This window comes from Balaenoptera acutorostrata, chromosome 20 (assembly GCF_949987535.1).
Source record: "Balaenoptera acutorostrata chromosome 20, mBalAcu1.1, whole genome shotgun sequence".
Taxonomy (NCBI): domain Eukaryota; kingdom Metazoa; phylum Chordata; class Mammalia; order Artiodactyla; family Balaenopteridae; genus Balaenoptera; species Balaenoptera acutorostrata.
In genome coordinates this window covers 49871624-49884829 of record NC_080083.1, presented here as the reverse complement: position 1 = coordinate 49884829, position 13206 = coordinate 49871624, and the positions used below count along the sequence as shown (strand labels likewise).

General features: G+C 39.7%; 1 protein-coding gene across 2 annotated transcripts in view; it reads left to right on the top strand.

Annotated features, from left to right (window-relative positions):
- Nucleotides 1–736: 736 nt before the first annotated feature.
- The window catches only part of SMURF2 (SMAD specific E3 ubiquitin protein ligase 2), a 122330-nt gene continuing 109860 nt past the window's right edge, over nucleotides 737–13206 (top strand). For both annotated transcript variants that reach the window (XM_057535547.1, XM_057535546.1), the window contains exon 1: nucleotides 737–1299. In XM_057535547.1, coding sequence (XP_057391530.1) covers nucleotides 1248–1299 — 52 coding nt within the window. In that variant the 5' untranslated portion in view covers nucleotides 737–1247. The remainder of the gene's footprint in view (nucleotides 1300–13206) is intronic.

Genomic DNA, 13206 nt, shown 5'->3' with positions numbered 1-13206 from the left:
ATCAAGAATAAATTCCTAACAGTGCGATTACAGGGTCAAAGGGTAAGGTACACTTATTTTTATTTCATTTTCTATTTTTTCCCTCCTGAGATAACGAAATACAGTACTGTACGAAGAGCTTTTCATACATTGCTCTCGAAGGCTTATCTTGTTAATTATCCTTGCAGGCATTATTATCCTCCTATCCTTGAGCTACAGCTGAAAAAAAGAGCCCAAGCAGGCCGGTAACCTGATCTCGTTCACCAGGTGAGTCCTGGATGGTGGTGGCAACTACGATACCAGGAGCAAAGCACCCCGGGGGATTTGCTGGAACCCTCGGTAAGGGAAGTGTCTCTTCCCTCACCCCAGCGACGCTCAATCCGGAGCGCAGCGGATTCGGTTATAACTTTGCTCGCCCCAGCCTCTCAACCCTGCACGCTGTGGGCGTCTAATAAAAGCGGTCTGCATTGCACTGACAAAAGCTCTCCCTTAAGCGGGCTGAACACTAGGCCCTCCTGGCACCACAGACCTCGGCGCCGCCACTCTGCTGCTTTGCCCGCTCCTTCCTCAAGTTCCTGCATGGGACAGCAGGACACACCAGCCCAGACCGCCGCGCCCAGGCCGAACCCGGGCCTGGCGCCCCAGCGCCCGGGGCACCCTGCGCGCGCCTGCCCAGGCCCCGCCCTCCGGCCCCGCCCCGCCCTCCGGCCCCGCCCCCGTCGGTCCCGCCCCCCCGTCTCCTCCCCGCCCCCGGAGCCGATGAGTGGCGGCGGCGGCGGCCCCAAGACCCGGTTCCCTTAGACAAGAGGGCGGGTGGAGGAGGAAGCGGCCGAGCCCCGAGTCCTGCTCCGGCGCCGCCGAGCACCGCCCGCCTCAACCGACCGGCCCCGTCGGCTCCTGGGCCTTGCCGTGCCGAGAGGAGGGAAAGGCGGAGGCGGCTGCGTGGAGGCAGTGGGGGCGCGGGAGCGGGCGGAGGCGGCGCCGCCGGCCGCGGCTGCCGCTTTGTTGTGCGTCCCGGGCCGAGGAAGGAGAAGTGGGAGGAGGGGGGAGCTCGGCGTCCCGCTCCCTCCGCGGCTCATGGCGACGACGCTCGGCACATCCGGGACCCTCCGGCCGTGGCGGCCGCGGCGCAGGCTGCTCGGGCCCCAGCCCCGGCCGCTGTGGTGACTGCGCCGCGCCTCGCCGTCGCCCCCGCCCCGCCCGCCGCCCGCCGGCCCCGGGCCCCGCGCCGCGGCCGCAGCCTCGCCGCCGCCCCCGCCGCCGGGGACATGTCTAACCCCGGGGGCCGGAGGAACGGGCCCGTCAAGCTGCGCCTGACAGGTGAGGGGGTTGGGCGGGCGGCGGGAGCCGGGCCGGGGCGGCTGCGGGGTGGCCGAGCCGGCGGGTGGGGGGGGGGGTGCCTGTGGCCTTGAGAAGGGCCAGGGTCGCGATCAATGGTGAGTGGAGAGTCGGGAACGTGGGAAGGCCTAGTTCAGGGAGAGTAATTGCAAACCACTCTGCCTTGTTTGGAAATTCTTACAAAAGCCAAGGGTGATTCGGGGGTCTTTTGTTGGGGGGGGTGGTCCCCCGGTTGGAATTCCTGGCGGATTTGAGGTCGAAAAGCCTGGACCGAGAAGCACGGTTCTCTCCCGGGGTGTCGGGAAGCAGCCCTTGGGCTACTGCCCAGGTGGGGTCGTGGAGGGGATGAGGAGCTCCTGTGGCGGGGATTATTGAATCCGGCTGCTGACTGCGCGCAGTAAACACTCCTTAAAGATGGAGCGCTTAACGGGAGGGTGTGTGTGTGTGTGTGTGTGTGTTCCCTGGTTGGTAACTTGTTCGCCCACTTGTGCCCGCGTGCAGAACCTTCCCTCTCTGCTGCCAGCCACAGCAGCCGGTGCCACACACCTGAAACGCACGGCTTTGAGAGGGAAGGAGACTGAGGTTGACTTTTCCGGTGTGTCTGCCTGATCCGACGACTCGGGCTCATTGTACCCTCTGTGTTTTGGAAGTGTTTGATTGTAGGGTAGCGTGTTTGGGGTTGTTCCTTGTAGGCCGCAGAACATGTGTCTCACTGCTAACTCTAGACCTGCTTTAAAAACACATTTTTTGGGGTCCATTTCTAAGTATGTACGCAGACAGACTTTAAGCGAAGTTTTCTCTCTCTCCCCACTCTCCTCCCCTTCCCTTTTCTAAATGGAAAAGAATGTCTGGAGGGGTTGCTAGATAGCAGGCTTTTCTTACAAAGTGTTTTAAGATTCCAAGTGCATGAAATCTTTAACGTTACAGGTACGTTTTGCTTACAGTGTGCCATTTTTGATATTCTTACATGGTCGTGTTACCTCATTATAAGGAAAAATTATTTGGGGTTTGAAAAGTGTAATGGAAACCAGTGTACTTATCCTAGTTTCAGTATTCATTCTTAATTGTCCACGTTGATATTCAGATGTGTGGTGAGAAAGGTGGCTTTCCTTAGAGAATCTGTGTGTGTATGCGTGTGTGGGTGCGCGTGTAAGAATAAACTGTAATTATGTTTGCCTCCACTAGACTTTGAGATTTATATGGACTAATTTTGTAATTGAATGCTTGTGTGTCACATCCCAGTCCACTGGCTGAACTTGCGAGATAAAAACTTGCAGTGAATTAGGTATTTGAGAATTTAGCCTGACTGTATGTTGGCTGCAGTTTTTAAAATATATTACTTTCATGACAGTTTTACTTTCCTTAGGGAAGATTGCAAAGAATCATTAACTGAGTGGTTCTTAATGGAAAACCTGGATTGGGAGATGCCTGTCTCCCCTACTTCCCCCCATTCAGTTTCCTTATTTTCTTACCAAGCAATGGAAACCTTTATAAGGGATCTTTGTTGCTTTAGAGTTTATCTACTCTATCTGGTCCTCTCTGGAGTCAGTCCTGTGTCAGTGATGGTGGAAAGAACCTGTGATTCCAGGTGTGCAAAAAGTATCAGAAATAGGCTGGTGGCCACTTAATTCCTTCTAGGCTGTATACACAATAAGAACATGAGGGAGAAAACAGGGATTTTGATTTTCTGCAGATAAAATGAGTTTGAGGTTTTTAGTGTGACTCAACAGATCTTAAAGTGTTTATCTGTGGTTTCCTTACTGAATATGATACATTATAAAAATTCACGAGTAAAGTTAGGAGAAAAGATTACACTTATTCCCTATCCCTCCAAAAAAATACTGGACTAAATTTGTAGAGTGATTTTGTATTTTTAGATTTTTCTGAGGAATTTTAAATACACTGTGTCCCCTTAATTGTAAAAACAGTTTGAGATACTCTCAATTTCTTAAAACCATTGGGAATTTGTGTCTGTCATATTTTAAGAGAAAACTATTCAAATATTAAAAACATCGCCCTCTCCATTTTGGTTACGTATGGTGGATTCTCTTCTGTTTTGCCAGGAAAGTTAACATGTATTTTTTCATTTTTGTTCATTTACAGATTAGATGGTATAGATTTTAACACATAGATTTCAAGAGCTGGATTCAATTAGCAGCTTTTTAGGACATAAACATTAAAGAGTTAGATGGAAAAGATTGTTTTGACTGACTGGATAAATGACAGGGCTGTGTTTGATGTGCGTCCAGGAATTGGTCTGGAGCTGGTGCCCAACTTTTCAGTCCATCTTGAGAAGCCAAATAAAATATTTAACCTAGGCCTCGTTTTGTTTAAAAAAAAAAAGTTGATTCTTTGTTAAGACCTTAAGAAATGTTTGGCATACCTTTAGACTAAGTGTTTAACAGTTCATTTAGATTCGGGTTCCATAAGAGAGGAAAATTAAAGAAAAAAAAAACCAGATCCCGTAGTGATTTTTTATTTGGTTTACAATACACTTGGGCTGTAAGATGATTTAAAGTAATTGTTCTTTGCTTTAAGTTAATACCATAATAGTATTTTAAATTTATAGATGGTCTTTGATTCCCAGGTACCTTATGAATTGTAGTTACTCAATTATATCCTTAATGTAGAGTTGCCCCTTTACTGAAAGACGTGAACAACTCTTGCATGGTGTCTGTCTGTCACACACATACATACACACACACACTCTCATACACACACTCTCACACATACATACAAACTGAAGGAGAAATATTTGAACCATGAGATCTCTGCCCACAACAGATATTAAACTTTTCCACATGTTATTCCTGAGACCACAGTCAACTAGCAAACTGTTTAGTATTTGTTGATGCAAATAAGGAAGGGCTAATTTAATCCCCAATTTGAGATTCCTCAGGTCATTGGTGGTTAAAATCTGATTTGGTCTGTCAAACTATTTCTATTTTTTATGACACATTAACACTTGATCATTAAAATGGGCTGTATGGTAAAGCTATCAATTTCAACTAGTATTTGTAGAGCAAATTGATTATAAAATGTAAAGTTTGTATACATTATACTTATGAATAGGCTTTTCTTATGATGGTTTGGATAGAAGATATTCTTTGATGGTAAAAAAAATTGGGGGTAATTTTTTATATTACTGTTTTTGAAAACCAAAGACTGGAAAAAGCAGTATAATTTCTAATATTTAAAATTCTTAGATATGGAGAGATAACAGATTACTTCTCCAGAACATTTATTGCAGAACTTTTTGTAATTTAAATGTTTTCGTACAGTGCTTCTCATGTTATTAATTTATAAAACCCTAAGCAGTAATGAGGTTAACCTTGTCTATAGCTAAAGGAAAATTACCTTTAAAAGTCTCACTTTAGATATGCTGGTATCTTAGTATTGTTTTACTGCATATTTTATTGATGCAAGCCTTTAAAAATTACAACTTGATTATACCTCGCAGTTTTCTAAGTGGGAATGTGCCTGTACATCATAATGACTTGTTCTAGGGGTGTTAGTGATTTGAATGTCCCCAGCTCATTTTTTTTTTCTTGGTTTCTGAGGAGGAAGTCAATGTGGCTTAGCTCCTTCCTTTTCTCTTAAGTTTCTCTCTTCTAGTCTAACCTTCAGGCAGGGGGCTGAACCTGCCTAGGTGCTTCATGTATTTGGTTTTCATTGGTGAGTAAAGAGAGTGTGTGTGTGTATGTGTGTGTGTGTGCGCGCTTGATCATGGATTCTACTTTTTTCCTGTTGGTTGAACTGTAACTATCACAACATACTAACATGTCATTTATTTAGCATGTAATTTAGCATATTTAGTATATAACTCAACGTTTCAAGGTAAATGAAGATCCATGCTTTAGCCATGCAAGGTTTTAATTTTAGTTATTTTTGATGTCTTTTAAAGATTTTGAAGGCTTTTAAAGATGTAATATGCCCTACTCCTTTCAAATAGACCATACTTAACAGAACTTAATGTTTTATTTATGATTCAGTATCATTATGAATATAAGTTATTGTGCTGTTGTAATGTGTAGTACAAGGATATCATCATGGTATGTAGAGAGAACCGTTTGACTCTGGCTGTATGGTGACATGTTTAACCCTGTTCTTACTGCTTTTTCTCTCTTTGCCTTTCTTTTTGTTTACTGTTACTTTCTTTGCTCTAAGAAAGCTGAACCCTTGAAATACACTGTTGTAATCAACATTGTTAGGTGTTTCTGTATGAGGGACATGTACTGAATGCTTATTAAGTGCCAGACACTGTATTAAGTTTACATCTGTTATTACTTTTAATTCTCATAATAACTTTAAGAGGTAGGAGAAACTCTGAGAGGTTAAGTACATGTCAGAACTCAAGTTGTCTGTCTAGAAAGCCTGTTACAAACTTACAGGATTTTGTGTGGAAAATAAAATAATTTCACTTATTTGGAATTACCCTTGTCCCCTGAGATACTTGCTTATCTCTTAAGGCTCAGCTCAAGGTACCCTTATCCACAGATCTTTCCTTGACCTGTGTTGACCTTTCCTCTGTGACTAAGAGGCTCTTCCTCTAGCATCAGACCTAACTCAATGAAGGGCATTTGTTGTCTATGCTGTAAGCTCCATGAAGGCAGAATCCTGTTTCAGCATGCATTAAGAGCCTTTTGGAATTTTATTTTGAACGAATGCTGGAGACATAGAAGTAATTCTGTGTAGTTTTATACGTGTTTTTTATGGCTGATGCACTGGGTGTGAGTGGCAAGAGGTGAGGCTTGTAGACAGGGACCAACCCATTTTAGGACCTTGTTATATTTTGTCAAGAAGTTTGATTTTTTTTTTTTAAGGTAGTGGGAACCATTGAAGGATTTTAAGCTTCGATATATTTGATGTTTAGAAAGGTTAATCTTTGGGCAATAGGAAGGATGGACTGGAATGGGAACCACGAAGACTGATTTTAGGATAACCAGTTAAGAGAATGCTATACAACAACCATTGTTCATATTTTTTTCTTGTTTTAACTTTTATTTCCAAATTCTGTTATTATAGATAATTTGTAAACACCTTGGTATGGATATTTTTTTTTTTTTAAGGGATTGTTTTCTTAGGAAATTTCCATAGAGAGAGTGCTGTTGCATTAAAGGGTGTGGAACTTTTTAGGTTCTTGATTAATTTTTCGTCAGACTGTTTCCTAAAAGAATTGTGCCTGTTTAGAGCAGCATTGAATAAATGTGTCCCTCTTAATATTCTATTACAAGAATTGGCTCTTGTTTTTTAAAATGTTCGCTAACTTCATGGCATATAGTATTTAACATTTTCTTGTGAAGTTGAATATTTTCCTATCTGTTTACTAATTATATTTCTCTTTGTTGCCTTGTTTGGTCTTGTCCTAGTTACCACTTAGGCCATTTGTGTTTTTCTTAGTGATCTGCCTGAGAATTAAAAAAGATATTAATCTTTTGTCATATTTGTTACAGACGTTTTCCCCAGTCTGTTATTTGACTTTTAATTTTGATCATTTTTGAAAGAAAAATGATTTTGAATGAATTTGTTACTTTAGGAGTCAAATTTGTCCAACTTTTCCTTTGTTTTTCCTATCATTTCTATACTTAGGAAAACCCTTTTCTTCAAGAGGCTTAGTAAATATTTAAGTACATTTTATTTTAGTGTTTTTAAAAATGGTTTAGGAAGATGTTTCCCCCCAAATTGCTACTCAGTCATCACATCATTATTTATTAATCAATTTTTCCTTTCCATAGTGGTGTGATATCTTTTTAGTTATGTTAACAAATTAGTTATAACAGTCAGATTATTTCTTGTTCAGTGCCATACTCTTCATTATTGTAGCTTTGTAATTTAGTTTAATATTCTCATTGTGTTAGAAATATTTTTTTGCTGTTTTTACTTATTTGCTCTTACATGTGAATATTAAAATTGTTAAATTTAAAAAGAAATTTCATTGGGATTGTAATTAGAATGCATTAATTTGGGAAAAGGAGGCATTTAAGTGTATTTAGTTTTCCCACCTAGGAACATGTTATGTTTTTACGTTTATTTAAGCTTTTGTTCATATTGTTTAGGATAGTTTAATAGTTTTCTTCCTATGTTTTAATGTAATTCCAGCTAATTTATATTTGTGGCATATCCATTGTATTTTCTAACCTTAGTTATTGGCTTGTATTTAGGATTGCAGTCATATCTATTTTTGCTTGATTAGAGCAACTTTGCTGAACACTAAGCCTACTAATATTTCACTAATGCTAGTTTTCCAGGTATCAGTATTTGGCATTTTTTACAGTTGAATGCTAACATTAAAATTTTTTTTTCTTTTGTATTTTTCCACTAATACATAATTAATTGAACAAAGTGAAGAATTTTATGTTTGTTTTAGAATCGTATCTAAAGGCATTGACTTTTTAAAAACCGCATTTGATATGAATTAAGAAATATCAACATGTGTCTTAAGTTTGGCATTTGGTTTCTTACTAAAAATTGACAGCAGACATAAAACTTAGTTTAAAATAAATCCTGATTTTAGGTAGGAATTCCTACATAGATGATTGCACAAATGGCATTTCTTTCTTTCCCAAAAGTTTCCTCCTGCCTCTTCACAGCCAGTCTCCTCATATCCCCAGTCCTTGACAACCACTGATTTACTTTCTGTTGCAATAGTTTTACCTTTTCTAGAATTTTATGTAAATGGGATCATGCAGTATGTAGTCTTCTGAGTCAGGCTTCTTTTCACTTAGAATAGTGCTTTTGAGGTCCATCCATGTTGTGTATCAGTTGTTTGTTCCTTTTATTCCTGAGGAATATTGCATTGTACACACGTACCCCATTTTGTTTATCCATTCACAAATATCCACAGACATTAGTTTCCAGTTTTTTGCCATTATGTATAAAGCTGCTATGAACATTTGGGTACACCTCTCTTTGTGAACAAGTTTTTATTTCTTTTGGGTAAATGTTTAGGATTGTTGGATCATATGGTAAGTATGTGTTTAACTTAAAAAAAAACAACTGCTAAACTGTTTTTCAAAGTTGTACCATTTTGTATTTCTACCAGTGGTGTCTGAGAGTTCCAGTTGCTCCGAATCCTAGCCAACACTTCAGCACTTGCTGTTGTCAGTCTTTGATTTTAGCCATTCTAATTGGTGTGTAGAGATTACTTCAGTGTAGCTTTAATTTTAATTCCCTTTGACCTACAGTGTTAAGCATCTTTTAATGGACTTATTTATCATCTGTGTCTCTTTGGTGAATATCTGTTCAAATCTTTTGCTCATAGTTTTAAAATTGGGTTGTTTTCTTATTATTGAGCTTTGAGAATTCTTTTTGTATTCTGGATACAAGTCCTTTATCAGATATGTGTTTTGCAAATATTTTCTCCTAACCTGTGGCATTTTCCCCCCCTCAATAGTGTCTCAAAGAGCAGAAGTTTTGAATTTTGATTAAGCCCTGTTTATCAATTTTTTTCTTTATGGTTCATGCTTTTTATGTCCTATATAAGAAATCTTTTCCTAATCCACAGTTCTAAAAATTTTCTATGTTTTCTTCTGCAATATTTATAATATTAGCTCTTACATTTTGGTGTAGGATCCTCCTAAATTTAACTTTTTAAAAATTTGCTGTGAGAAATAAGGGTCAGGTTCTTTTTTTTTTCATATGGATATCTGATTTTCCTAGCACCATTTGTTAAAATGCTTTTGTTTCCTCCGTTGAGTTGTCTTGGCACCTTGGCTAAAAATCAGTTGACAACATACATGTTCTATTTCTGGACTCTATTCTGTTCCTTTCATCTATAATTATTTTCGTTGTAAGTTTATTATTTATAATTCACACTTTCCTATTACTGTAGTTTTAACTTAAGTCTTCTGATTTCAAACATTGATTGAACTTTTCATAAACATTTTGATAGTTTAATAAGCATAATTGAGTCTTTAATTTAGGACCCCATAATACTTTAGGATCTTGTAATGCTTTAGAGCAGCGGTCCCCAACCTTTTTGCCACCAGGGACTGGTTTCGTGGAAGACAGTTTTTCCATGGATGGGCAGGGGATGGTTCAGGCTGTAATGTGAGCGATGGGGAGTGGCAGATGAAGCTTTGCTCGCTAGCCTGCCGCTCACCTCCTGCTGTGCCGCCCAGTTCCTAACAGGCAACAGACCGTTAGCAGTCCGTGGCCTGGGGGTTGGGAACCCCTGCTTTAGAGCCTATTTCATTTATTTAGTCAACAAATATTTATCAATTTCTTGCCATATGTCAGACATTGATTTTTTTAATTCTATAGTACCATGAATGGAGATATAAGAAATCAGAATAAACCTAGGTTGGGCTCAATATTTTTCTTTTCAGCATTTTTATTATGAATCTTTAAAAAGTTTATTATTATTTTTGTCTCTTACTGATGAAAGTAGATTACAATAAGCATGACTTAACAAAGTTTGCTGTTTACCAGCTATCAGCCCCCTCAACTTGTTTTTGGAAAAAGATGGGATTAAAAAAAATAAACATATCTAAAATGTGGCAATAGAAAAGAAAGGATATAATTGTTTTGTCAAATGTGGGTTGGATTATGGTTTTTTAATTTTATTTTTTATTTTTTTAATTTAACTTTTTAAAAAATTAATCACTTAATTTGGTTGTGCCGGGTCTTAGTTGCGGCAGGTGGGCTCCTTAGTTGTGGCTCTCTGGCTCCTTAGTCGCAGCATGTGGGCTCCTTAGTTGTGGCATGCATGAACTCTTAGTTGCAGCATACATGTGGGATCTAATTCCCTGACCAGGTATCAGACCCAGGCCCCCTGCATTGGGATGGCAGAGGCTTACCCACTGTGCCACCAGCGAAGTCCTGATGGTTTTCTTAAACTTATATTTTATATTATGAGCATTTTTTCCTGTAAGACAAAAGAAAGGAAGAAACTTAATTTTTAATTGAGGTATAGTTGATTACAATGTTGTGTTAATTTCTGCTGTACAGCAAAGTGATTCAGTTATACATATATATACATTCTTTTTTAAAATATTCTTTTCCTTTATGGTTTGTCATAGGATACAGAATATAGTTCTCTGTGCTGTACAGTAGGACCTTGTTGTTTATTCATTCCATATATAATAGCTTACATCTGCTAACTCCAACCTCCCACTCCACCCCTCCCTCAACCCCCTCCCCCTTGGCAACCACAAGTCTGTTCTCTATGTCCCTGAGTCTGTTTCTGTTTGGTAGATACGTTCATTTGTGTCACATTTAAAAAAAAATTAATTTATTTTTGTCTGTGTTGGGTTTTCGTTGCTGTGCGTGGGGTTTCTCTAGTTGCAGCGAGTGAGGCTGCTCTTCGTTGCAGTGCATGGGCTTCTCATAGCGGTGACTTCTCTTGTTGTGGAGCACGGGCTCTAGGTGCACGGGCTTCAGTAGTTCTGGCACTCGGGCTCAGCAGTTGTGGCTTTCGGGCTCTAGAGCGCAGGATCAGTAGTTGTGGCACACGGGCTTAGTTGCTCTGCGGCACGTGGGATCTTCCTGGACCAGGGCTCAAACCCATGTCTCCTGCCTTGGCAGGCGGATTCTTAACTACTGGGCCACCAGGGAAGTCCTGTGTCACATTTTAGATTCTATATATAAGTGACATTATATGGTATTTGTCTTTCTCTGTCTGACTTACTGATAATCTCTAGGTCCATCCATGTTGCTGCAAATGGCATTATTTCATTATTTTTTAATGGCTGAGTAGTATTCCATGGTATATATGTACCACATCTTTGTCCATTCATCTGTTGATGGACATTTAGGTTGTCTCCATGTCTTGGCTATTGTGAATAATGCTGCTATGAACCCTGGGGTGCATGTATCTTTTTTGGATTAGAGTTTTGTCTGGGTGTATGCCCAGGAGTGGAATTGCTAGATCATATGGCAACTCTATTTTTAGTTTTTTGAGGAACCTCCATACTGTTTCCCATAGTGGCCGCACCAATTTACATTTCCACTAACAGCGTAGGAGGGTTCTCTTTTCCTCCACATCCTTTCCAGCATTTGTTATTTGTAGAGTTTTTAACGATGACCATTCTGACTGATGTGAGGTGGGACCTCATTGTAGTTTTGATTTGCATTTCTCTAATAATTAGCGATGTTGAGCATCTTTTCATGTGCCTGTTGGCCATCTGTATGTGGAAAAAGCTTAATTTTATTAAAATCTAAGACGACTTTTTTATTTGACCACAGTGCATTCCTGGGAACTGTCACAAAGCAGACATGTAATATAGACCTATTTACTGTTATTGTTGGAGGCAGTTGGGATGTTGTAGAAAGAGTATAGAACTTGGAGGCAGAAAATTTGGGTTCATATCCTAGTTATGCCACTGATAAGCTTTGTGCCTTTAAGCGAGTCACTTATTTTCTTGGTGCCTATGCTTTTAGTTATAAATGCATGTTTAAAATGACAGTGTTATTTATTTTAGGATCCTGCTAGATAAGAAATAATGTGTGTGAAAAATACTGTTCAAGCTGTAAAGTATTATGTTAATGTATTTTGAAATTTTTGATCAAAGATTGTGTTTTATTTTTTAATTAATTTTTATTGGAGTATAGTTGATTTACAATGTTGTGTTAGTTTCTGCTGTACAGCAAAGTGAATCAGTTATGCATATATCCATTCTTTTTTAGATTCTTTCCCCATATATAGGTCATTACAGAGTATTGAATAGAGTTCCCTGAGCTATACAGTAGGTTCTTATAAGTTATCTGTTTTATATGTAGTGGTGTACAAAGATTGTGGTTTTTTTTAAAAACATCTTTATTGGAGTATAAATGCTTTACAATGGTGTGTTAGTTTCTGCTGTATAACAAAGTGAATCAGCTATACATATACGTATACCCCCATATCCCCTCCCTCTTGCGTCTCCCTCCCACCCTCCCTATCCCACCCCTCTAGGTGGTCACAAAGCACTGAGCTGATCTCCCTGTGCTATGAGGCTGCTTCCCACTAGCTATCTTGCATTTAGTAGTGTATATATGTCAGTGTTACTCTCTCACTTTGTCCCAGCTTACCCTTCCCCCTCCCTGCGTCCTCAAGTCCATTCTCTACGTCTGCGTCTTTATTCCTGTCCTGGCCCTAGGTTCATCAGAACCATTTTTTTTTTAGATTCCGTATATATGTGTTAGCATATGGTATATATTTTTCTTTTTCTGACTTCACTCTGTATGACAGACTCTAGGTCCATCCACCTCACTACAAATAACTCAATTTTGTTAAAGATTGTGTTTTAAATAAAGTAGTCATAACCGATTATATGCTGTTTTATAGGAGCAAGTGCAACATTAATAATGATTAATATAGGTATTGATTTAAATGAAATCATGTCTTATAAAATAGGCATAAATGTTTTGTACACCTTGGGGTACCAGTGTGTTGAAGGAATTCATATAGTTAAATTAGCTATTGTTATAATTTTAAAAAAATATTTATTTATTTGGCTGTGCCGGCTCTTAATTGCGGCACGCGGGATCTTTAGTTGCGGCATGTGGGCTCTTTAGTTGTGGCACATAAACTCTTAGTTGTGGTGTGCACGTGAGATCTAGTTCCCTGACCAGGGATTGAGCCCGGGTTCCCTGCATTGGGAACGTGGAGTCTTACTCACTAGACCACCAGAGAAGTCCCTAAATTAGCTATTGTTATAATTTTTATCTTTAAATGATATAGCAAACATTTAGACAGTTAATTGTATTCTCCCTCAACCCCTCTATCCAGTTTTGGTAAGAAGTGGAAGAGCTTTGGAGAGTAATTTGAATGGCTCAGGATTTTGGAGATGGGAGAACTGTTTGGATCCAAGTCTTCAATGACTTTTTGCTGGTACTTTCAAAAATAGCCTGTAGTTTCATCTGTTGCCAGTAGATGGAGATATTTCTGCACAGGTAGATGTCAACAGT